At 44.5% G+C, this 25994-nt stretch overlaps 1 protein-coding gene across 2 annotated transcripts; it reads right to left on the reverse strand.

Annotated features, from left to right (window-relative positions):
* Positions 1-229: 229 nt before the first annotated feature.
* On the reverse strand, positions 230-22528 carry htatip2 (HIV-1 Tat interactive protein 2). 2 transcript variants are annotated; one of them, XM_086008155.1, is made up of 6 exons: positions 22316-22525; positions 19532-19721; positions 17516-17623; positions 12302-12439; positions 7524-7585; positions 230-1262 (listed from the first exon to the last, which is right to left on the reverse strand). In XM_086008155.1, the coding sequence occupies exons 1-6, from the start codon at positions 22438-22440 to the stop codon at positions 1037-1039; spliced, it is 849 nt and encodes a 282-aa protein (XP_085864281.1). In that variant the 5' UTR covers positions 22441-22525; the 3' UTR covers positions 230-1036. The 2 variants fall into 2 exon arrangements, with proteins under 2 accessions (XP_085864281.1, XP_085864282.1); XM_086008156.1 differs by lacking the exon at positions 12302-12439 and having other exon boundaries at positions 22316-22528.
* Between the last annotated feature and the right edge of the window lie 3466 nt (positions 22529-25994).

A 25994-nucleotide genomic window follows, 5' to 3' on the forward strand; every position in this document is an offset into this window, starting at 1 on the left:
TGCCAAGTCTGACAGTTAAATAAATGTGAAACACTCATCAGACATAAAAAAAACAAAAAAAATCTCTACAATTCCAATATTTTTGAAAAATAAATGTTCAAATATGACAGTTGGATGCTTCTAAAGATCCCAGTGTCTGACGAGGGACGGGCACTGCTAAAACCTGTCAAAAATTAAGTTACCAAGGCCACAAGGTAGCATTCAAACAAGCAAATATACAACACCAAACTAAATTAATCCCAAGACACTTGTAATGGAGCAGACTATCTGCAAATCAAAATCAGTTACATTACAACAACAAAATAAAATCCATCTTGTATTAATTGTATAATTCAACACAATGTGGGCTTCCATATGTTGCTTTTCTTTCTATCCTTGCTCTACTTTTTAAATTAAAAAAAAAAAAAATGGTTTAAAAGAAAGTTATATTTTCCAGGTTGGGGGAAAAATAAGTATTGGTGAAAATGTCATGTTTCAAAAAAATCTGCATATAGTGTTTGTGTAGTTATTCACATAATCTGATTATATAATTATACAGCCGATACTTAGTCCAGAACAACAAGGGGAAAACAAAGGCAAGACCCTGGCAATGACTATTTCGCTCAATCTCAGATCAGTAAACAAAGGTAAAAATGCAACTGGTGGAGTAACTATTAAATAATTCCCCTCACGTGGCTTAGATAAAAGTGCTCCTGGTGACCCAGCTCGCCACAGCCGTAAAGCAATGGATTGTGGCGTGACACCTGGCATCTGCCAGCTGCCGACTTGCAGATCTCGGCCCTGCCACTGTTGGGGAAGTAGCAAGCGGAAACCAGATGCTTCCTGACTGAAAGGGAGCAGCAAAGAGTCACCACGTGATCCGTATCACACGCCTCCTGGACATGGAGAGAGCTGGGAGCAGCTTGCTTGTGCACCCTCTCCGCCAGTGATGGCAGAACCCCAAGAAGACCCAAGCAAGAAGGAGGAAAACAAGGGTGTGGGGGGGGTGCGGGGGAGAAAGAGGGTGCTTTTCCAAAATGAAACCCCAAAAAATGCACTACTTCTCTTTAGTTTCTCCAAGTTTACTAAGCTCATCAATATCCTTAATGCGAAACAATTCCATTTTTTTGTCAGATGACAGTACAGCATTGTTCACCATGGCCTTTGCAATCACTGTGACAGGGGTCGTTATTGCAGTTGGAAACAGGTAAGCTACAGGGGCAAGGAATTTTCTTGTCATCCATTCCACTGGTCTCGATTCTTGCCTGTCGCAAATCAGAAATCTATTTAGAAGTCAGAATTAGAAAAAAAAACATTAGCAACTGCACAGAAACATTTTTTCTACCTCATTTAACGTGAACTTTATAACCATATTTCATTAAGCAGATGCTCTCTCGGGGTAGGATGACACGGACCACTCACCAGTGCCCACTCCATGGTGATCCCGGACATTGAACTCAGCCTGTTCTGAACTCACCCAACGCCCACATTGAAATCGGAAGCCCAACTGTGGCAGCTTTCCCCGCCTCTCTAGGCAGAGATACTTGTAGAAACATAGAAGATAGGAGCAGGAGTAGGCCATTTGGCCCCTCGAGCCTACTCCGCCATTCAATGAGATCATGGCTGATCATCCAAACTCAGAATCCTGTCCCTGCCTTCTCCCCGTATCCCTTGATCCCTTTAGCCTTAAGAAATATATCTAACTCCTTCTTGAATATATTTAATGAATTGGCCTCAACTGCCTTCTGTGGTAGAGAATTCCACAGGTTCACCACTCTCTGGGTGAAGAAATTCCTCCTCATCTCTGTCCTAAATGGCTTACCCCTTATCTTTAGACTGTGACCCCTGGTTCTGGACTCCCCCGCCATCGGGAACATCCTTCCTGCATCTAATCTGTCTAGTCCTGTTAGAATTTTATAAGTTTCAATGAGATTGTGACTCCGCTAGCCCCCTAGCCAAGATCAGCTGGTTCAGTGTGAATAGGGAATTAAACTAGGGTTTTCCTGGTCTCTGGGGCTCAGCATTACATCGGAATTCACTTATCCACTGATCTATCCAAGGACTCAGAAGAACGAGAGAATTACGCGGTAGGATGGAGAATGTGTAATTATGGAGATATACAGAAATAATAATGTAAGCAATTGGAATTTGGGATAAAATTGTAAATTGGAAAGTTTTCATATCATTGTATGGAATTAAAAAAAGGAAAATGCAACATAGAATAAATGAATGTGAAATACATAAAATTGCACGGTAAGATGTATTTATGTATATATAGTATCAAAACAGTATAGAAGTTTTTCCATAATGTGTATAAAGTACTGAATGTAATATTTTGTATATAAAAATCATACAATGAAAGTATTTAATTTTCTCTTTCCACAAGTATCACTTTCTCTGACGATTCAAGGGCAAACGTGAAGTTGGATGTGTGATGGTTAGGGGGGTATGTTGGGGACTGAGTGATGGGGAGCTACGAAACATTAAGTAAAGAAAGAGGAGGCAAGAGTCAGGCTGTGGAGAGTAGAAGAGGGTGTGAGAGCGAGTGGCAAGTGGGTACGTGACGGGAAGCGTTGAAAATTTTGAGAAGGAAATATAGGGGTGGCAGGGAATATGGTGGCGTCGAGCAGAGAAAGAGGCGAGAGATGAGGTCTGAGCAAGAAAGAGGGTGGTCGATCAGTTACGAAGACAACGGTGAGGGAAAAGTAGGGAGCAAATCCAAATAATAAATTTATTACCAATGAGGTGGAGTTTTCTGGGGGGGGGGGGGTTGGGAGCATGTGAATTTGTTAAAAAGGAGCCCCAAAACAGGAGTAGGGCTGAAGAACAAAAGGATGGTATACAGGAAACTCTTTGGTATCCAGCACCGACGGGACCGGCGTGTTGCCAGTTGATAAAAAATTCCGGATGATGGAGAGGGTTATCTACTGAGGCTATTTTTAACAAAGAAAAATTTAAAAATCAAGAAATGTGCAGTATACAGTAATCGGGTACTCACCTACAGAATGTTGTGTTAAATGGATGGTGGAAGATGCTTGATTAAGTACATGGTGTGGAGATGCCGGAGTTGGACTGGGGTGGACAAATGTAAGAAATCACACAACACCAGGTTATAGTCCAACAGCTTTATTTGAAATCACAAGCTTTCGGAGCGCTGCTCCTTCTTCAGGTGAAGTGGAGAAATGCATAAAGACACAGCTTATATAGTCAGAGAATCATGTCAGATGTTTACAGGTAACCTTTCCAACTGCCATTTATCGCACCTCGGCAGAGAGATAATCACAGCAGTCAAAGGTGTGAATGGTGTCCAAACAGGTCAGTCAGGGAAACATTACATCAAAGAACAATGAGGTGGGGTCACAAGGGGTCAAATATTGCAGATGCTGGGGTCTGTATGAAAAACAAAAAAAGACAAAAAACATTTTTTTTGGCTGGAAATCACAACAGGTCCAGCCGCATCTGTGTAGAGAGAACAAGCCAATGTCGACTCGAGTCTGGATGACCCTGCATCAGGTGGGGTTACATGTAGCGTGACATGAACCCAAGATCTCGGTTAAGGCCGTCCTCATGGGTGCGGAACTTGGCTATCAGTTTCTGCTCGACGATTTTGCGTTGTCGTGTGTCTCGAAGGCCACCTTGGAGAATGCTTACCCGAAGATCGGAGGCTGAATGTCCTTGACTGCTGAAGTGTTCCCCGACTGGGAGGGAACACTCCTGCCTGGTGATTGTTGCGCGGTGTCCGTTCATCCGTTGCCGCAGTGTCTGCATGGTCTCGCCGATGTACCATGCTCCGGGGCATCCTTTCCTGCAACGTATGAGGTAGACAACGTTGGCCGAGTCACATGAGTATGTACCATGTACCTGGTGGGTGCCATGTTCTCAGCCTGTGCTCAGGACGCAGCAGACCAGCTACGAGACACCGCCAAACAAACAAGGCAACGGAACTACGCTACCTACATGCACACCAAGAACAGGAAGCTTGAGAAACTTGGCATCACCAGCAGCAGCAACCAAGCCTCCCCCGGTACCACGGTTGAAACCACAGGGAAATCCATCGTCAACCTGTCCGACCACACCCTTCAACCAGACGAAATTGAAGTTCTCAGCCGAGGTCTCAATTTCTGCCCCACCACCAAAATGGACCCCATCGGTCTCGCGGCAGACACAGAGGAATTCATCAGGAGAATGAGGCTCCGGGAATTCTTCCACAAATCCCAAGATGTCAGCAGCGAACCCAATGAGACAATCAATGATCCGGAACAGCAGACAGAGGGATCCGCAGTGCAGCGACCAAAGAAGAAAGAGTCAAATTGGACCCCTCCGGAGGGTCGCTGCCCTAAGCTTGACATGTATGCTCAAGCTGTCAGGAGATGCATCAATGCCAGATTCATCAGCCGCACTCACAAGACAGTCCAGAATGTCACCCGAGCACAACGCAACGCCATCCACGCTCTCAAGACCAACCGCAACATCGTCATCAAACCAGCAGACAAAGGAGGTGCCATCATCATACAGAACAGAACGGACTATTGCAAAGAAGTATACCGACAACTGGACAACCAGGAACACTACAGACAGCTACCCGCAGATCCGACCAAAGAACACACCCGCCAACTCAACAGACTGATCAAAACCTTCGATCCAGACCTTCAAAGCATCCTACATGCTCTCATCCCACGTACTCCCCGCGTAGGTGACTTCTACTGCCTCCCAAAGATACACAAAGCCAACACACCCGGTCGTCCTATCGCATCAGGCAACGGAACCCTGTGTGAGAACCTCTCTGGATATGTCGAGGGCATCCTGAAACCCATCGTACAGGGAACCCCCAGCTTCTGTCGCGACACTACAGACTTCTTACAGAAGCTCAGCACCCACGGATCAGTTGAACCAGGAACACTCCTCGCCACGATGGACGTCTCGGCACTCTACACCAGTATCCCCCACGATGACGGCATCGCTGCGACAGCCTCAGTACTCAACACCAACAACAGCCAATCTCCAGATGCCATCCTACAACTCATCCGCTTCATCCTTGACCACAATGTCTTCACCTTCGACAACCAGTTCTTTACCCAAACACACGGAACAGCCATGGGGACCAAATTCGCACCCCAATACGCAAACATCTTCATGCACAAGTTTGAGCAAGACTTCTTCGCTGCACAGGATCTCCAACCAACGCTATACACCAGATACATCGACGACATTTTCTTCCTATGGACCCACGGCGAAGAATCACTGAAAAGACTACACGATAACATCAACAAGTTCCATCCCACCATCAAACTCACCATGGACTACTCCTCAGAATCAGTCTCATTCCTGGACACACGAATCTCCATCAAAGACGGACACCTCAGCACTTCACTCTACCGCAAGCCCACGGACAACCTCACGATGCTTCACTTCTCCAGCTTCCACCCTAACCATGTTAAAGAAGCCATCCCCTATGGACAAGCCCTGCGAATACACAGGATCTGCTCAGACGAGGAGGAACGCGATGGACACCTACAGACACTGAAAGACGCCCTTGTAAGAACGGGATATGACGCTCGACTCGTCGATCGACAGTTCCGACGGGCCACAGCCAAAAATCGCATCGACCTCCTCAGAAGACAAACACGGGACACAACCAACAGAGTACCCTTCGTCGTCCAGTACTTCCCCGGAGCGGAGAAACTACGCCATGTTCTTCGCAGCCTTCAACATGTCATTGATGACGACGAACACCTCGCTAAGGCCATCCCCACGCCTCCACTACTCGCTTTCAAACAGCCGCCTAACCTCAAACAGACCATCGTTCGCAGCAAATTACCCAGCTTCCAGGAGAACAGCGACCACGACACCACACAACCCTGCCACAGCAACCTCTGCAAGACATGCCAGATCATCAACACAGATACCATCATCACACGTGAGGACACCACCCACCAGGTACATGGTACATACTCATGTGACTCGGCCAACGTTGTCTACCTCATACGTTGCAGGAAAGGATGCCCCGGAGCATGGTACATCGGCGAGACCATGCAGACACTGCGGCAACGGATGAACGGACACCGCGCAACAATCACCAGGCAGGAGTGTTCCCTCCCAGTCGGGGAACACTTCAGCAGTCAAGGACATTCAGCCTCCGATCTTCGGGTAAGCATTCTCCAAGGTGGCCTTCGAGACACACGACAACGCAAAATCGTCGAGCAGAAACTGATAGCCAAGTTCCGCACCCATGAGGACGGCCTTAACCGAGATCTTGGGTTCATGTCACGCTACATGTAACCCCACCTGATGCAGGGTCATCCAGACTCGAGTCGACATTGGCTTGTTCTCTCTACACAGATGCGGCTGGACCTGTTGTGATTTCCAGCCAAAAAAAATGTTTTTTGTCTGTTTTTTTGTTTTTCATACAGACCCCAGCATCTGCAATATTTGACCCCTTGTGACCCCACCTCATTGTTCTTTGATGTAATGTTTCCCTGACTGACCTGTTTGGACACCATTCACACCTTTGACTGCTGTGATTATCTCTCTGCCGAGGTGCGATAAATGGCAGTTGGAAAGGTTACCTGTAAACATCTGACATGATTCTCTGACTATATAAGCTGTGTCTTTATGCATTTCTCCACTTCACCTGAAGAAGGAGCAGCGCTCCGAAAGCTTGTGATTTCAAATAAAGCTGTTGGACTATAACCTGGTGTTGTGTGATTTCTTACATTTGATTAAGTACAGTACTGCCAGTTGAGGGTAATGCAATGCAATGACTACCAGCAGCGTGGGAGACACACAGTACCCCTGTAAAATGATGGATCAGAAGAGACTACCGGAAGCGCGGGAGAGTCAGACTCCTGTTACAGGGATATTGAGGTGTTCCGACTTCCGACAGCGCCAAGAAGCCGAGTAGTGGCAGTTTGGAGAACTACCCCCACTGACTAACTCGGCCACTGCAGGAGACTCAGACTTGGAAACATTGCGGTTATTGTGGCGTTGTTTTCGGAGTGAGAATTTTGCCGGTTAATAGAGAATTCCAGATATTTAGGTGCTGTTTAAATGCGAGTTTCCTGTATTTATAAAAAGCAAACCCAACTGTCATTGGAAGATATAAACACCAGGAGTAGGAGCTAGAGTAAGAGAAACAGAAACACCAGGAATGGAACTTAAAAAGGAAATAGGACATCTATACTAAAGAGTGACGCAAAAACCCACATATACCTAGAGCAGCACTAAAAAAAAATTCGAATCCCACAATTATAAACCTGCAAACACTGACAGCGTGACTAAAAGGGAACAATAGAGCCAGCTTTAAAAAAAAACATTGGAAGCAGCAATTAAAAAGGAAACAAGAGCAATACTAAAAAACAGAAACACTGGGAGCAACTTTAAAGAAACAAAAAAACCAGGAGCAAGATTAAAAAACAAGCGTGTCTCTCCTGGGACTCGCACTCATTACTGTCCCTTTGACGAAAATGTAGACGGGCACTTAGCAATGGTTTGAAATACAGGAAGTGCACAAATTAACACAATATCACTTAAGGAAATGTACTTACCCAGGACGAAAGATGCTGTATCGATCAAAATTCAGCTCTTCAATTGCAACTTCCACCTGACCCTGAGTAGGAGTAAACAATTTTAACCTATAGACTCAAAAGTGTTACTTGTTTAAAATGAGTTACTAAGAATTCTCTTCAGCAACCTTCTGTTCTTACCAATCCAGGTTTGTTCATTTGAATTTTAAAAAACCAAGATAACATGGGCAAGAGAAAAGGCTTGGAGACATTATTGAGCCAAGCTAGGAAGAATCTGAATTAACCTCAGTAGATAGTCATTAGGTAATATGCAAGTACAGATGAGGGAGGCTAGTCCACCCAACCAGTTTATCCTTGCACTGAAACTTATGATTTCCCCATCACAACTTCGAACTACCTCTTTCATTATTTGAGTTTTTGCTTCCACTATCCTACCCGAACACTAATCACTCTTTGCATGAGTAAATATTTTCTGACATTAGTCCTGGACTTACCTTTTACCCGTTTACATCTATGTCCCCTTATTCTGCAGTTATGGCTCAACTGAAAATAATGCTCTGGAGTTGTCTTTTCTACTCCAGACTCACCTCAGAGTCAAAAGGTTGTGGGTTCAAGCCCCACTATGGACTTCAGCACATAATCTAGGGTGATACGTGGGTGCAATACTGGGCGAGATCTGCACTGTCAGAGGTGCCGTCTTTCGGATGAGATGTTAAACAGAGGCCCTCACTGCCTAATCTGGTGCTTCCGGTGGGCATAAAAGTTCCCTCGGGAATGAGCAAAGAAGTGATCTCAGTATTCTGGCCAGCATTCCTCCCTCAAATACAGGTTAAGGGTATCATCCCATTTAACATTTGTAGGACCTTGTTATGTGCATATTAGCTGCTGCTTTTCCAGATGATGAGGACATTGATAAAACAGTCTATATAAAAACAAATTTGTTCTTTTATACCTATACTATAGGGTCTCCTCTTAGTCATCTCCTTTCAAGGTTGAAGAGTTCAAGTTTTTCTAATCATTCCTCATAACTCAACATTCTGGTACTGGGATTCAGTCTTGTGGTTCTTCCATGCACCACATTTAGGGCTTCAATATTTCCCCATGTCTCAAATGACCAGAGCCAAACAGTGCCCAACGTATGGCCTAACCAAAGAAAATAAAGCCTTACATTTATATATAACACCTTTCATGACCTCAGGACATCCCAAAGCTCTTTATAGCCAATGAAGTACTTCTGAAGTGTAGTCACTGTTGTAATGTAGAAAACGTAGCAACCCACAAACAGCAATGAGACAATGACCAGATAATCTGTATTAGTTATGTTAGTTGAGGGATAAATGTTTGTCAGGACACTGGGGCGAACACCTTGCTTTTCTTTGAAATAGTGCCTGTTCAGTTTCAGCATGATGGATTCAGACTTGTATTCTGATTTAGCAATACAGTTTAGCATTCTGTTAGCTTTGATCACTGCTCGACAATGACTAGACCCGTTAGGTGCATTGCACAGATCTAGACACCCTCTCCCAATCCACACAAAAACCCCACACAATCACAGAAGAAAAAAGGGAGAAAATAATGTTCTACGGACATAATTCCATCCTTGAAACAAATGTAAAAATCATTACATACAGTTAACTCACAATTCATGTAACAAAGCCTTCCGGCAGTCGAACAAAACAGTTCCATTGCCAAAAATAAAAATAACTCCCTGAAAGATCGCTGTACAACCCAAAAGCAAAGCTATCAGCGAGTAGATTATTTAAGATACACTGAATTTCATAAAACTTTAGAAGTATATAATATATATCTCTCAGGAAAGGATGAACAGACTGGGTCTCTTTTCTCTTGAAAAAAGGCTGAGGGGTGACCTAATAGAGGTCTTTAAAATTATGAAAGAGTGGATAGAGAGAGAATGTTTCCACTTGTGGGGAAGAGCATAACTAGCGGCCATCAATATAAGATAGTCACCCAGAAATCCAATAGGGAATTCATAAGAAACTTCTTTATCCAGAGAGTGACGAGAATGTGGAACTCACTACCACAGGGAGTGGTTGAAGCGAGTAGTATAGATGCATTTAAGGGAAAGAAGGGAATAGAGGGTTATGCTGACAGAGTTAGATGAGGAAAGACGGGAGGAGCATAAATGCCAGCATGGACTGGCTGGACCGAATGGCCTGTTTCTGAGCCGTATATCCTATGTCACTTCAAACAAGTGTTTGAAGACCAGGACCTCAAACCCGGCCTAAGCTCATGGTCTACAGGGCAGCAGTGATACCCGCCCTGCTGTATGCCTCAGAGACATGGACCATGTACAGCAGGCACCTCAAAGCACTGGAGAGGTACCACCAACGCTGCCTCCGCAAGATCCTGCAAATCCATTGGCAGGATAGGCGCACCAACATCAGTGTTCTTGCTCAGGCCAACATTCCCAGCATCGAAGCTTTGACCACGCTCAATCAGCTCCGATGGACGGGTCACATTGTCCGCATGCCCGATACGAGACTCCCAAAACAAGCGCTCTACTCGGAGCTCCGGCACGACAAGAGAGCCCCAGGTGGGCAGAGGAAACGCTTCAAGGACACCCTCAAAGCCTCCTTGAAAAAGTGCAACATCCCCACCGACACCTGGGAATCCCTGGCCCAAGGCCGCACAAAGTGGAGGGGAAACATCCGGGAAGGCGCCGAACACCTCGAGTCTCTTCGCCGGGAGCAAGCAGAAGCCAAGCGCAGGGAGCGCAAGGAGCATACATCCACCCAAGCACCCCACCCACCTGCCCCTTCAACCACCGTCTGCCCCACCTGTGACAGAGACTGTAGGTCCTGCATTGGACTCACCAGTCACCTGAGAACTCATTTTTAATGTGGAAGCAAGTCATCCTCGGTTCCGAGGGACTGCCTAACAAGAAGAAGAAGATATCCTATGTAGTTCTATGATATGTAGAAATAGATCAAGTTTTATTCCATTCAGAGTGCGGTAACGATGTACTTGCAAGTGTAATTTACATTGCTGATGGAGTGAGGAATTCACACCCAAAACGCTCATTACGCTCTTGGAAACTGATCAACCTTCTGTATATGTATCTTTTGTTTTAATACTGGGTATTATTATGCATACTCTGTGTTGGCCCCAAAAACAGGTTTGCACCCGCTTAGCACACAAGAAAAATAAATCAGTATTTCCAAATGCTGAGAAACTAGGGACTGCAGAGGAGCAGAGAGATTTGGGAGTGCAAGGACACAAAATCATTAAAAGCCAGTAGACCGGTACAAAAACAATTCTAAAAGGCTAATGGATTGTTGGCCTTTATCTCAAGGAGGCTGCAATATAAAGGGGAGGATGTAATGCTTTAGTATAGAGCTCTGGTTAGACCCGTGTTCAGTTTTTGGGCACCGCACCTCAGGAAGGATTACAAAGGCTTTGATGGGGGTGCAGTGTAGATTCACTAGCATGATACCGGGGCTTAGAGGGTTAAATTACGAGGACAGGTTGCATAAACTTGGCTTGTATTCCCTGGAGTGTCGGTGATCTGATCGAGGCGTTTATAAACGGTGAAAGGATTTGATAGTGTAGCTACGGAGAAACTATTGCCTCGGGTGGGGAAAATCACGAACAAGGGGACACAGTCTAAAAATTACAGCTAGGTCATTGAGGAGGAAAAAAAAAATCAGGAAGCACTTTTTCCACACAAAGGTTGGTAGAAATTTGGAACTCTCGCCCTCAAAAGGCTGGCTGTGGATGTTGGGAGAATTGGAGCTTTCAAGACCGAGATAGGGAGATTTTTGTTAGGTAAGGGTATCAAGGGATTTGGAGCAAGCATGGGAAAACGGAGTCGGGTTGCAGATCAGCCATGATCTGATTGGCGGAGCAGGCCTGAGGGGCTGAATGGCCTACTCCTGTTCTGAAAGTCCCTATGGTTAGGAGTGTTTCTCCTCACTTAAACAGCAAGATTCACTTGTATATTAAAAGCTAAAAACTAGTCCCCAAGTACTACTTACTTGCATAAAACTTTAGTCCAATTGTGCAGTGCCTTGAGACGTTGAATAAATAAATGTATTGAACTACTGTGGCTCACAAAATACGGCTGTGAAAATCATATTTCAGTTAAATGCTGTAAGTGATGTCTCATTTGTTTCATTTTGATCCTGGCTCTCTATTTCAAGCTCTCCATAATAGTGCCCCAGTACACCAAACCAAAATCTCTCAGATGTGCTGGCACTATTTGTTTACGTATTTGTTAGGTAGAGTAAATAAAGAGAAGCTGTCCCCAATGGCTGAAGGGTCGATAACCAGAGGGCACAGATTTAAGGAGATTGGCAAAAGAACCAGAGGCAACATGAGGAAAAACTTTGGTTAGGATTTGGAATGCACTGCCTGATCGGGTGATGGATACAGATTCAGTAGTCACCTTCAAAGGGGAATTGGATAAATACTTGAAGGAGAAAAAACTGCAGGGATATGGGGAAAGAGCAGGGGAGTGGGACTAACTAGACTGCTCTGCGAAAAAGCAATTGCAGACTCAATGGGCCGAATGGCCTCCTTCTGTGCTGTACTATTCTATGATTCTAATCTGCCAAAGGTAGTCCTTGATATGCTGTGGAATTTGCGCTGCTCTCAGGCAGTGTGATTCAAGTAGTTAAGTGAGTCGCTGTCCTGATGAGACAGGAGTACCGGTGTTGTCGAACAGGCTCTTCTTTGGCAGAAGCCGTTATCACTGCCCCAGGGCCGAATCACCAGACCAGCGGTAGCTTTGGACTCCTCGCCATATCCAAAATGTAATATTACACTCCAGGTTTTCCTACCTTAATTTTTGTATACAACATTGAACTGTCCTTATCTGCTCCTTTTGAGGACTCCAAGTTAAAGTGAGTGCATCCCCCAGCTTTTGCGAGCTGGGCTGACTTCAATACGTAATCATAATCCACTCGAATAAAACCCTCCTGCAATACAAGCAGAATAAAGATTCTATACACAGAGTTTGAAATTAAATCACAACTATGATTCACATGGACACAAGAGCACAGCTCTCCTCACTACTGTTTTATACTGCTGATGTCTCCTGTTTCTCTTACTTTTTTCAAAATATAATAACTTGCATTTATATAGCACTTTTAACATAGAAAAACGCCCCAAGTGGCTTCAAAGAAGCATAATCATAAAATGGAATCATAAGTGAATAAGTGGGTTGTTACGCCATTTCATTGCTGTGGGTCTGGAGTCATATATAGGCCAGAACAGGTAAGGACGGCAGATTTTCTTCCCTAAAGGACATTATGTGAACCAGATGGGTTTTTAATGACAATCCAGTAGTTTCATGGTCACCATTACTGATACTAGCTTTTTAATCCAGATTTATTCAATTAACTTAATATAAATTCCCCAACTGCCGTGGTGGGATTTGAACTCGCGTCTCATTACTGGATTACTAGTCCAGTAACATAACCACTCTGCTACCGACTGTTCCCCTAATTTGAGTGGACACCTAATGTTACCAAACAAGTTTAAACCCTCCATTTTGTTGACTTTTCTCAAAAGCTCCTCCAAAGTAAAAGTAGACCACAAGGTTTACCATCTAAATTCACCAAAAGCCTGCCTCAGATTTGGTAACTTCTTTTAAGGTATTTGAAAGAGGAAAAAAGCTTTCTTTAAATACGGAGACAGAATAAATAAAAATGTTTATAGCCGTCTGCCAGCAGCCTATAAATACTCAGGTCCATAACTGTTCTGCTGCTAATATTACATTTCGATCTGGTTTTTTTTTTTTTTTTTTAAGGTAGGTGTAATAAGTTACCTCCCACATTGATTTTTCAGATCCTTTCTTTACCTGGTGCCATTATGAAAATGCTGAATGGTATTTGGTGCCACATTGATTTCAGCCCCCCCCCCCCCCCCCCAATCCCATACACCAATAGCTTATTTTAAAGACTACAGACAAGCAGGCCAACGCACAGCAGAGCAACTTTAAAGCCTCAAAAGTGTCAAAAATACAAGTCAATTATTCGATACCTCCGACGCCTGAATTAAACAACGGTCGAGTTCTCTGCCCTTAGTCCTCGGTCAATGTTCTAAAACGGAGTTGGGTTGACAGAGGCCCACAATGGTCACTTGACGAAATCTGAACTGACATAAATACTGGAGCTCACTTTAAATCCGATTACGCAGCTACACCACATCAATACCAGCCCGGCCAACAGACGCTGGCGTCCCTCATTCAGAAGTGCTACTAAACAAGGAGCAACCCCCCTGCCGATGAACAAGAGCCCACGCCACCACCTCCTACACCCACGCTCAACCATCATCCCCTCTCAATAGCCTCCGGTTGACAAGTTGCCTTGCTGCTTTTTTTTGTGAATCTGCCCCAAACAAAGCAAAATATTGTCTTATTAGCAGCCAATAGACTTAATCCTGAAATTTTCAACCATTAAAAAAAAAGGAGCTTGCGCTGTGTTCCCTAGGTAACTAAAAACACAACTTCATAGGGGAGAATTTCAATGAAAGACAATGACTCAAATAAAATCGAGATCTGCTCATCCATGGCAGTTACTCCTCAAGGGGCACTTTCAGGCTTCTAAAGACATAAATTTCAATCTATTTCTTTGGAACATGAAGCGATTTAAAAAAAAGAACTAAACACAAATTAAATATAAACAGAAAATGCTGGAAGTGGAGAGCAGGTCCGTCGACAGCCAACAAGATAACTGACAGGTCAATGCTGTGGGTAGAGACTGTCGCAGAATATGTTGCTACTAATAGGGAATTGCCTCTTCTCCATGAGGAAGAGCCCATGCTACCACCTCATGTACCCCTGCTCAATACCCTTCAGGGTCTTTAACTGCTGGGTAGAATGCACTGAGTTACTATGCTAATCAGAACACAGCAAAGAGAAAGATCTATTTTGAATATAAATCCTTTTAAAAAAAAATAAAGAATACTGAAGGAACTCGCCCAATAGCGCAGATGCCTTTAAGGGGAAGCTAGATAAGTACATGAGGGTGAAAGGAATAGAAGGATATGTTGTTAAGGGTGAGATGAAGTAAGGTGGGAGGAGGCGCGTGTGGAGCATAAACACCAGCATAGACCCGTTGGGCCGAACGGACAGTTTCTGCAAATAAGTCAAAGGCTAAACATGCAATGCCGCACAGCACAGAGCCATAAAGACTGGGAAGATTACAGGTTTAACACCTGGTCAATTGCCGAGAGGACAATCCTCATAAGCCTGCCTATTTATCATGACAGCACTCGGGTACAGTCAGTAGCTCTGATCTCTGGCACATCACAATTAACTAAAAAACCTCACGACAATCAATTCCCCCCACCCCCGCCTTAAATACTTCAAATTGGCCAACTAATTCCTTCAAAAGCATTTTCCAGATTTTATATTTCCTCTCTAACCCAATATCCTATTAAATACGCTTATCCTCCAAACTATAGAAAAGCCTCTTAACGGAGTATTACACTGCCTCTGGATTAACTGGAGTTGATGTGCAGTTTGGACCACAGTCATAGTTTCTTTTCTCCCTAAGGAAAACAGGATCGCAATGTGTTTCCATAATCTGTGACTCAAGCATATTAATATTACATTAGCTAAATATTAAAAGCAAACACTGCATTTAGAAAGCTGATGGAGAAAGAGGAGCTCTATTGTGCGGCTAATGAAGTGGGTGGTTGCACCTTACCTGTATATAGGATAATACAGTCTATCAAATTACAGTGTAGTAATGTCAAGGGAATATCCTAAACAATGATAATGGAGATTAAATAATGTAGACATTACATGGGGAGTGATTTTATGTAGTAAATCCAGAATTACCCAATCCCCTTCGAGGCAGGTGAGCGGGCTTCCTGCTCCTGATTGTTCCTTGGCTTCCTATTTGACCCCGAGATGAGCTTCCGACCATATACCCGCTCCATCACCAAGACTGCCTATTTCCATGTCCGTAACATCGCCCATATCCGCCCCAGCTCATCTGCTGCTGAAACCCTCGGCCATGCCTTGGTTACCACTAGACTTGACTATTCCAACGCTCCCCTGGCCGTCCTCCCATCTTCCACCCTCCAGAAGCTCAAACTCATCCAAAACTCGGCTGCCCGTATCCTAACTCGCACCAAGTCCAGTTCACCCATCACCCCTGTGCTTGCTGACCTACATTGGCACCCGGTCCGGCAACACCTCGGTTTTCAAACTCTCATCGTTGTTTTTAAATCCCTCTAAGGCCTCGTCCCTCCCCATCTCTGTAACCTCCTCCAGCCCTACAAGCCTCCAAGATTTCTGCGCTCCTCCAATTCTGGCCTCCTGTGCATCCCCGATTTTAAATCGCTCCACCACTGATGGCGGCTATGCCTGCAGCTGCCTGGAATTCCCTTCCTCAGCCTCTCCATCTCTACTTCTCTCCTCCTTTAAGACGCTCCTTAAAGCCTACAGCTTTGACCAATCACCTGTCGGACTATCTCCTGTGGATCGGCGTCAAATTTTATTTGATAACGTTCCTGTGCGGCGCCTTGGGATGTTTTACTGCGTTAAAGGCGCTAGATAAATGCAAGTTGTTGTTGACGTAAGAAAACTACTAGGCACTTGGTCTAAGCATTAAACAAAGCTTTAATCAACTGTTTTACAATATGGAGGTCTAGTTGTGTCCTTCACTAGTTCCTGTTAAGAATGTCCTGAGCAAGCTGGGCCCATGCCCGAGTATTTATACACTCCCTGGACAGTGCCACCCGTAGGCCGCTCAGTATTATTTCTTAAGTCTTTCTTTCATGAATGACTGATTCATGTCAGTTGTTGTTGATGGCAATCTAGCAACAACTGACGGAAGTGGACATGTCTTGGCATGGGGTGATGGAAGGGATCAGGCTAGTCGCCCGATGACACTTACTGTGAAAGCCTCGCTCGTGAATAACGGCCAATGAAGTCAGGTATCGGAGTGCACCAGATACCACGGGCCCATACCCTCGCCAGCAGTTAACTTAAGCAGAGGAGGAGAGCAGGGGAAATTAAATTGATGAGAGAAAAAAAGTTGCAGAGTTACACAGTTTGCTGTGCACCTTGTAAAGCATAGCAGATTTGAACGGTTATATGTAACACCGTAGTCATTTTTTGCCTCTTTGGTGGCAAAAACAGGAAGGCAGATTATTATCTGAATGGCAATAGATTGGGAGAAGGGGAAGTGCAACGAGACCTGGGCGTCCTTGTGCACCAGTTGCTGAAGGTAAGCATGCAGGTGCAGCAGGCGGTTAAGAAGGCAAATGGTATGTTGGCCTTCGTAGTGAGGGGGTTTGAGTACAGGAACAAGGATGTCTTGCTGCAGTTGTACAGGGCCTTGGTGAGACCACACCTTGAGTATTGTGTGCAGTTTTGGTCGCTTTATCTGAGGAAGGATGTTCTTGCCATGGAGGGAGTGCAGCGAAGATTCACCAGACTGATACCTGGGATGGCAGGAATGACGTATGAGGAGATTGGGACGATTGGGCTTATACTCGCTGGAGTTTAGAAGAATGAGAGGGGATCTCATTGAAACTTCTAAAATTCTGACAGGACTGGACAGACTAGATGCAGGAAGGATGTTCCCGATGGTCGGGGAGTCCAGAACCAGGGGTCACAGTCTAAGGATAAGGGGTAGGCCATTTAGGACAGAAATGAGGAGGAATTTCTTCACCCAGAGTGGTGAACCTGTGGAATTCTCTACCACAGAAGGCAGTAGAGGCCAATTCATTAAATATATTCAAGAAGGAGTTGGATATATTTCTTAAGGCTAAAGGAATCAAGGGGTATGGGGAGAAAGCAGGGACAGGGTATTGAATTTGGATAATCAGCCACGATCGCATTGAATGGCGGAGCAGGCTCGAGGGGCCGAATGGCCTACTCCTGCTCCTATCTTCTATGTTTCTATGTTTTGTTGCCGACATTATTGTACCACAGTAACAGACAGCCGGCTCATGCAGGTGAATCAGCAATAATCCCACAATTTATTTTACTGAAGAATATTATAACTTCTAAATAAGAAAATACTTCTCTTTACCACACCAACTTTGGCCCTGGTTGTCCCCAAGCAGCAGAATCCCACATCATGGCCTTGGAAAGCAGAGGCATATTCATCTAGTTTCTCGAAATCTACAATTTCCTGGACCTGTTTAAATTGAAAAAAAAAATATGTAATCAATTCTACTTATATAAAACAGAGTTTATTAAACTGATTTTTTTTAAAGTCCATTTAAAAAGCATCAACAGCAAATTAAAAAACTGAATCTCAAGTTCAAGTTATTTAACAGCCGCTGCTGAGAAAAAAGAACTTTCAGCTTTCTAGTCAGGAGCAAACTGTCTTTTGTGAGAAGTACCTTTTTTCAGGAGATATTCCTGAAAACAAATAGCTGATCAAGAGTAGACTGCAGGGAATTCCCTGCCTAAACCTCTCCGCCTCTCTACCCTGCTTTAAGACATTCCTTAAAACCTACATCTGTCACCTGCCCTAATTTCCCCTGGTGTGGCTCGATGTCAAACTTTGTTTTATGACACTCCTGTGAAGCACCTATGGGACGTTTTACTACGTTAAAGGCGCTATACAAATACAAGTTGTTGTTGTTGTGGTATCTTCTTCTGCAACCCCTCAGTCACTGATGGTTCATGAGTCATTCTTTACTGCCTGCCACCCTTGCACATTGACTCCTAGCTAAAGGAGATGGCAGATAGCTTTAGACATTTTTTTTTTAATGTACAACTCAAGTTAAAGACAAGACATTGGAAGTTAGCCAACTGATCTTTGCCTCCCTGGCAGCTGCTGGGGTTTGAAGGAAAAGTAGCTCAGCTGTCGAGTGCCTCTCCCTGCCAAAATAACCGAGTGTGTGTTGCTGGTGGGTGATAGTGCAGTGGTGATCCAACAGGTTACCACGCTGTGGCACAGTTCATTGGAGTGCCAAAATACTGGGCAATTGTGCAGCTAGTCCTTTCATGGCTTATTTTTTTTGGAAGAAAAATTTAAATGGTCTAATTTTCCTCAGTGCCAGAATAAATCTACAAAAGCATTTGAAAATGGAGAGACAGTTCTTTTGTTAAAAAGTTGCAATTAAAAACTGACTGCAATTTGCTTACCCTACCCCTTACTCCTCGTCTGTGGATTTATGTTTGCAATTGAGACCATACCCTCCAACCCTGGCCTGTGTCTCCCCTCTTCCTCTGCTCCACCATTTGTGGCAGTGCCTTCGGCCATCTCAGCCCTACTCTTTTAAACTTCCTGTCTCTACCTCCATCTCTCTCTCTCAAAAAACTATTCCGCTCCCCCCACCCCTGCTTTCCTGTGCTGCTTTTAGGGTCCGTCTTTGTATCTCCTCCCCACCCCACCTTTAAAAGTCTTCTCAAAACCTATCCTACCAACCTTCTGGTCATCTCTCCTAGCTCTCTCATGATGGCTTGGTGCCCTTTCTTTTTTCCTCTGTGAAATGCTTAGCAACGTTTTTCTACCTCAAAAGATGCTAAATAAGTGTAAACTACTGCAGCAAATCAATGTCTCTCTCACAGGAACAAAATTCACCGTGTAACATCAACAAAAATAGAACAATTCTAATTTTGGTAACAGGAAAGAAGACACCACGGGTGTTTAGGTGGAGAGTGTGAGGAAATACCATTGCAAGCAAGAATTCCTGGCATGCCCATTTAGTAACGCTGATCTGCAGCCGATAATTAATTCAATTCCATTTTGAGATTTGAAATAAGAGATCTTTTGCACAAAGGACAAGAGAGAGCTAGGACTACGATACAAGAGGGGAAGAAATGTTCCGTGTGCTACATCAGGAAATCGTAAAGATGCACTTCGAGTGCAATTCCGACACTGCTGCACATTTCAGCCAAAGTAATTATTCCCCCAACATAGTGATCGAAGGATTCAGATGTTAGAAGCTGCTCAAGCTTCAGTGTCATGGCTTAAATGCGATCCCAACCATTTGATTTGTTACTGCTTTGTACCGCAGTCCCATTTGTTTGCTCTTCATCAACGTAGATTTTGTGATCTTACGTACCATTATAAAGTCATATTAAAACCTACCACATTCTCAGGTGTTGGATCCTCAAAGGTTAGTTTTCTACGGCCAATAAGCGTGACTTTGGAGAAGAGTTGACTTTGCACAATGTCCCTCAGCAGCACCTTGCCCGTCTCCCCTGAAGCTCCAAGAATGAAGCAGGTCTTATTTAGTGTCTTATACATTTCTTGGAGATTATTTATATCCTGAGACATTCTGGAACAAAACAATTACAATCAAGGAATGGCAAACATTAATTATTTCTTAGAGATTATAAAATGTAGTTTAAAAACAATGGATTAGTAAAAATTCTCCCCTCTGCCTCTTCTGAAAGTATAGATCATGCTAGACTATAGTTCCATAGGCACTAGCCTCCTGCCAATACTTTGCCTTAAGTGGCCATTTCTTCGTGTGTGAGCCTGAAGAGTATAACCAGGCTATTTGAGCATGAAGCACATCCCATCAGAGCACAGCCAATCCCTGGCCTTACCCATAGAGGCACACTTTCAGCAAAGGTTGCTGGACTGTGATCAGGAGCAGGAACACTGGCTGAGTTTTCCTTCCCTGAAGCCAACTGTAGCACTCCCAACATCAACGGCTAGCTCAGATCAGCTAACTCAATGTAGGGCAAGAGGAGAGCTTGGAACCGTCCGGATTTCTGCATTTGAACACCAAGTATTAAAATTAAAAGCACAGCATTGAGGACAGTCGTGCTTTCTGTTCCTTCCCTTCCCAAAGTCAACATTAACTCAATAGACTCGGGTGTCAGGTGGCTCAGTTGGTAGCACTCTCACCTCAGAGTCAGATGGTTGTGGGTTGAAGTCCCACTCCAGAGACTTGAGCACAGAAATCTAGGCTGACATTGCAGTGCAGCACTGAGGTGCAGTCTTTCGGATGTGGCGTTAAACCGAGGTCCCGTCTGCTCTCTCAAGTGGGTGTAAAAGATCGCACTATTTTGAATGAGAGCAGGGGAGTTATCCCCAGTGTCCTGAACAACATTTTGGGACCTTGCTGTGCGCAAATTGGCTGCCGTGTATCCTACATTACAACAGTGACTACACTTCAAACAGCACTAATTGACTGTAAAGCGCTTTGGGACGTCCTGAGGTCATGAAAGGCACTATATAAATACAAGTTTTACCTTTCTTTCTTACTCATTGGGCACTACCACCATTTGGAACTCTGACACGTACCTGGGGCCACTCTGCCGCAAGCTGCGAATACACCAGGTCCTGCCTCCATACAAAGAACGTTGCAATCAGTGCTTAAGAGCAGTCTGGATAACAATTCAAGGGGGGGTAGCAGGTGGAAAAAAGTGCTGGTTCAGCACAAAGCAATGACCAGTTAAACAGCCACTACCAATTTAACTGGATTACTAGGCAGGTTAATTTCCAGAGTAGAGCCACTCCCAGAAGCTACGATAAGAAACAGCCTTAGAGCAACTCCCGATCACAAGAAGAAATCTGAAAGAGCTGGTCTGGTTTTTATATTTAGACCATATATACAACAATTTATATAGCGCCTTTAACGTAGCAAAATATCCCAAGGCGCTTCACAGGAGCATTATCAAACGTGATGACACCGAGCCACATATGCCGATATTAGGGCAGATCTTGGTCAAAGAGGTAGGTTTTAAGGAGCGTCTTAAAGGAGGGAAGAGGCGGAGAGGTTTAGGAAGGGAATTGCAGAGCTTAGGGCATCGGCAGCTGAAGGCACGGCTGCCAATGGTTTTTTGTTATTCATTCATGGGACGTGGGCGTCGCTGGCAAGGCCAGCATTTATTGCCCATCCCTAGTTGCCCTCGAGGTGGTGGCGGTGAGCCGCCTTCTTGAACCGCTGCAGTCAGTGTGGTGAATGTACTCTGACAGTGCTGTTAGGGAGGGAGTTCCAAGATTTTGACCCAGCGACGATGAAGGATCGGCGATATATTTCCAAATCAGGATGGTGTGTGACTTGGCGGGGAACTTGGAGGTGGTGGTGGTGCTCCCATGCGTCTGCTGCCCTCGTCCTTCTAGGTGGAAGAGGTCGCGGGTATGGGAGGTGCTGCCGAAGAAGCCTTGGTGAATTGCTGCAGTGCATCTTGTAGATGGTACACACTGCAGCCATGGTACGCCGGTGGTGGAGGGAGTGAACGTTTTAAGGTGGTGGATGGGGTGCTAATCAAGCGGGCTGCTTTGTCCTGGATGGTGTCGAGCTTCTTGAGTGTTGCTGGAGCTGCACTCATCCAGGCAAATGGAGAGTATTCCATCACACTCCTGACTTGTGCCTTGAAGATGGTGGAAAAGGCTTTGGGGAGTCAGGAGGTGAGACACTCACCGCAGAATACCTAGCCTTGTCGCCACATTATTTATGTGGCTGGTCCACTTAAATGGTGGGGTGATTAAAATCGGGGAATGTTCAAGAGGCCAGAATTGGTGAAGCACAGATATCCCGAAGGATTGTGGGGCTGGAGGAGGTTACGGAGATGGGAGGCCATGGAGGGATTTCGAAAACAAAGGACGAGGATTTGAATCAATATGAAGTAATACTTTAAATTGGCCCACAGGACGCCTTGAGGAAAAATAGTTATTACTGTCAACTAACTGGAGCTGATAAAACAGATCCACAACAATTTATTTAAAGGAATTTAGACAGTGCACTTGGAGTCACAAGCTCAGGGAGTCACTGGGTCTCCTGGCCTATTCCACATTGACCACACCTTGTTTCCGGCATTACAACAGGGGCTGTAAAGCGCTCGGACACGGCCGGTGGGTCGTGAAAAGCGCTGCAGAAATGCAAGTTGTTTTTTTGTTGTTGTTGCAGGGTTTTACCTGTAAGTGGGCACAGCTCCTGGGTCAGGGTTCTCCAGCTGATACAGCACGCACGCCAAAACAAGCACCACAACGCTCAGGACCAGCGCCACCACATTCAGGCCACTGACTCCGGTAGCTTTCATTCCCCCACCCACCTGGGCGGGTTCAATCGGCGCTTCCTGGTCGGGAGCCGTCAGCGGTGCTGCCCCCTGCCCCGGAGGACACGCTGGTGGGAACTGCAAGCGTCCACCAAAGGACCATCATCATTCAAAACATATACATGCACCATTTAGCATTCTCAGCAAAACTTTTTCCACAGGAATTCGCTGTCACAAGTCGAACAAGTGTTCTTATAAATAAAAAGCTATGAAATATTCCAAGACTACACTTATCAGAAACCTTTTTGTTCATAATCTTGATATAAAAGGGGTGTGGTAGCATAGTAGTTATGTTACCCAAAGCCCTATACTAATGATCTAGAGTGGTTATGTTACCCAAAGTCCGACATTTAATGATTTAGCGTCATGAGTTCAAATCCCACCACAGCAGCTGGGAAATTTAAACTCAATGAAATAAATCTGGAATTGAAAAAAAAGCTAATATCAGTAATTGTCATATAAAACCCATCTGGTTCATTAATGTTCTTTAGGGAAGGAAATCTGCTGTCCTTACTTGGTCTGACCTATATGTTATAGCAGGCCAGGTTGACTCTGAACTGCCCCTCTGAAATAGCCTAACAAGCCACTCAGTTGTTTTCAAGAAGGCGGCTCACCACCACCTTCTCAAGGGCACTTAGGGATGGGCAATGAATGCTGGCCTTGCGGTGATGTCCACATCCTGTGAATAAAGTTTAAAAAATAAACAACACCACAATTCTATTCATTTAGTCATTAAAATAGCCTTCTATTAATCTCTATCTGCTTGAGACTGCAAATTCTTCCAACTATAGATCTTTCAGCATTTTCTTATATGGACAAACATTACACAAAGTTCGATTGCAGAGGAGCAGCACAAACATTAATTATAAGAAATCTATTTTAAATAATTGAAAGTCACAACATTGGCATTTGATTTATTGTTGAATCCTGCTTTGTATTTTGAACATGCAGTTTTTATGAGAGATTAAAGTTGTTCAAAGTTATGGATTTACTCTTCAGAAATGGTATTTTGCCACAATTTTTCCAATTGTGTCCCCATCGCTGCATTTAGATAAAAGCCGATAATAAAACTGCTATAGAGGTTTCAGCCGTAGCATTTCTCCTAACAGCCAGGGAAATGATTCGCTGGTGTTCTACTTAGGGCTATCTAGTGTGCCCTGACACCAACCAGTCCAGCCTTTAACGCATTAGGTGTTGTCTTATGTTGATACTTTTATCTGTTGAGTGCATTTAATAGATAAAGAATATTTTAAACACAAGTAAACTGTACAATATAAATAAATGTTTTTAAAACTTTTTTTATGAGAATAAACAGCTGAGATGTTGGTGAATACTAAATTATCAGTTACTGAATTTTAGAATTGTCTGCAAGTGACAGAGAGAAGCCGGAAAGCAAGCAAACCCCTCTCTGAACCAGAACAGGATAGGTTGGTCCTGACATCTGGGTCTGCCACATGTCAAAGTGAGCAGGCAGGTGAATCACAAGCAGATCCAAAACTGACCTGTCACTTTGGAATAATAGTCAAATTATCATGCCATATTAGTTCACATTGCACAAAAGAGAAAGCAGAGTGGCGAATGATGTTAAACACGCAGTACGCCTTCACTATTGTTTTCAATGTATCACCTTAAACTTTACATTCATTATTTACTTTGAAAATTAAAGGTTTCGACCTAAACATGATTTCTGAGAAATGACTGTTCTTTGGGAAAAATCTAGTGAAATATAAAGGCAGGCCTCGAGGGAAGAACAGCCTCCTCCTAAGCCATGGCTTGTTGCAGTCTGTCTTCCACAAATACCTATATGCCTCTTTTGATTGCTATCTTGTGCAGACGGCAGAATGCACTCTGGGCCATATTGTAGAGCACCCCCCACCTGCACAACCCCTCCCGAATTATTTAAACGCTTGTCATTCAAAATATCCAATGTTCCCCACAAGACACCATGAAAGAATGTTTGCAGGAATTTCTGCCTCCAGTTAAAAGGTTCTGTTTTAAACATTAATGTTACAAACATTATTGTTTGAGCATGACAAATGTTTGCTTAATTATGTCCCCGCCTCTCGTTGTATTCTCTTCGCTGAGGGCATGGGCATTGAGCCAACTTTTGAGCAGGTAAGCTACATGTCAGAGGAGCCAATCATCCAATTTATCTTCACCCTGGAATAAGTGAACAACGCATGATTCAGGTGTCATGGGAGCTTCCCATGCATAATTCTGCAAAAACAAGGCTGTGGGGGCATTCTTTGATTGTTATCCTTTCCTGTTGATAAATGCCATGCGATGTTATACAGATGTTTTACTGGCACTGTGAGTGCAGTCAATGGCAATCTGTACCCCGGGAATTGCAGAACACATTGTCAGATTCTTCACTTACTGCTGCTTGCTGGCACTCATTTTAATATGTTTACCAGTAAATCAAAACAGGGCACTTGAGCTCTAGGTAATGCTGTAGTAAAATAAAAACTGATTGATATTTGCCAAAGCTACTGTTGTTGCCTGGAAAAAAGAAAGAACGACTTACATTTATATAGCACCTTTCACGACCTCAGGACATCCCAAAGCGTTTTACAGCCAATGAAGTACTTTTTTTTTTGAAGTGTAGTCACTATTGTAATGTAGGAAACACAGCAGCAAATTTGCGCACAGCAAGCTCCCACAAACAGCAATGTGATAATAACCAGAATCATCTGTTTTAGTGGTGTTGATTGAGGAATAAGTATTGGCCAGGACACCGGGGATAACTCCCCTGCTCTTCTTCAAAATATTGTCATAGGATCTTTTACGTCCACCTGAGGGGGCAGACGGGGCCTCGGTTTAACATCTCATCTGAAAGATGGCACCTCCGACAGTGCAGCACTCCCTCAGCACTGCACTGGAGTGTCAGCCTAGATTTTTGCGCTTAAGTCTCCTGGAGTGAGACTTGAGGCAAGGGTGCTACCAACTGAGCCACAGCCGACACCTGAAGGAGTGAGGTCGTTGAGTCGCATTGTCCCTTTTACACTTACTTGCAATGCTGTGCTGATTGGTGGTTCTTGATTGCAGATCTGATTCCAGCAGGTGGCACAATTCACCCATGGGTCTTCGGTAAAGCATAGCCTCCTCAAAAATTGTCCTTCAGTAAGATCAGGTAGCTTTGTCACCTGCACTCTTCTCCTTAGGCAGTCCCTCGGAACCGAGGATGACTTGCTTCCACATTAAAAATGAGTTCTCAGGTGACTGATGAGTCCAATGCGGGACCGACAGTCCCTGTCACAGGTGGGGCAGACGGTGGTTGAAGGGGCGGGTGGGTGGGGTGCTTGGGTTGACGTGTGCTCCTTGCGCTGCCTGCGCTTGGCTTCCGCTTGCTCCCGGCGAAGAGACTCGAGGTGTTTGGCGCATTCCCGGATGCTTCTCCTCCACTTTGTGCGGTCTTGGGCCAGGGATTCCCAGGTGTCAGTGGGGATGTTGCACTTTTTCAAGGAGGCTTTGAGGGTGTCCTTGAAGCGTTTCCTCTGCCCACCTGGGGCTCTCTTGCCGTGTCGGAGTTCCGAGTAGAG

Source organism: Somniosus microcephalus, chromosome 15 (assembly GCF_052327205.1).
Source record: "Somniosus microcephalus isolate GS21.2 chromosome 15, FLI_Smic_1.0, whole genome shotgun sequence".
NCBI lineage: Eukaryota > Metazoa > Chordata > Chondrichthyes > Squaliformes > Somniosidae > Somniosus > Somniosus microcephalus.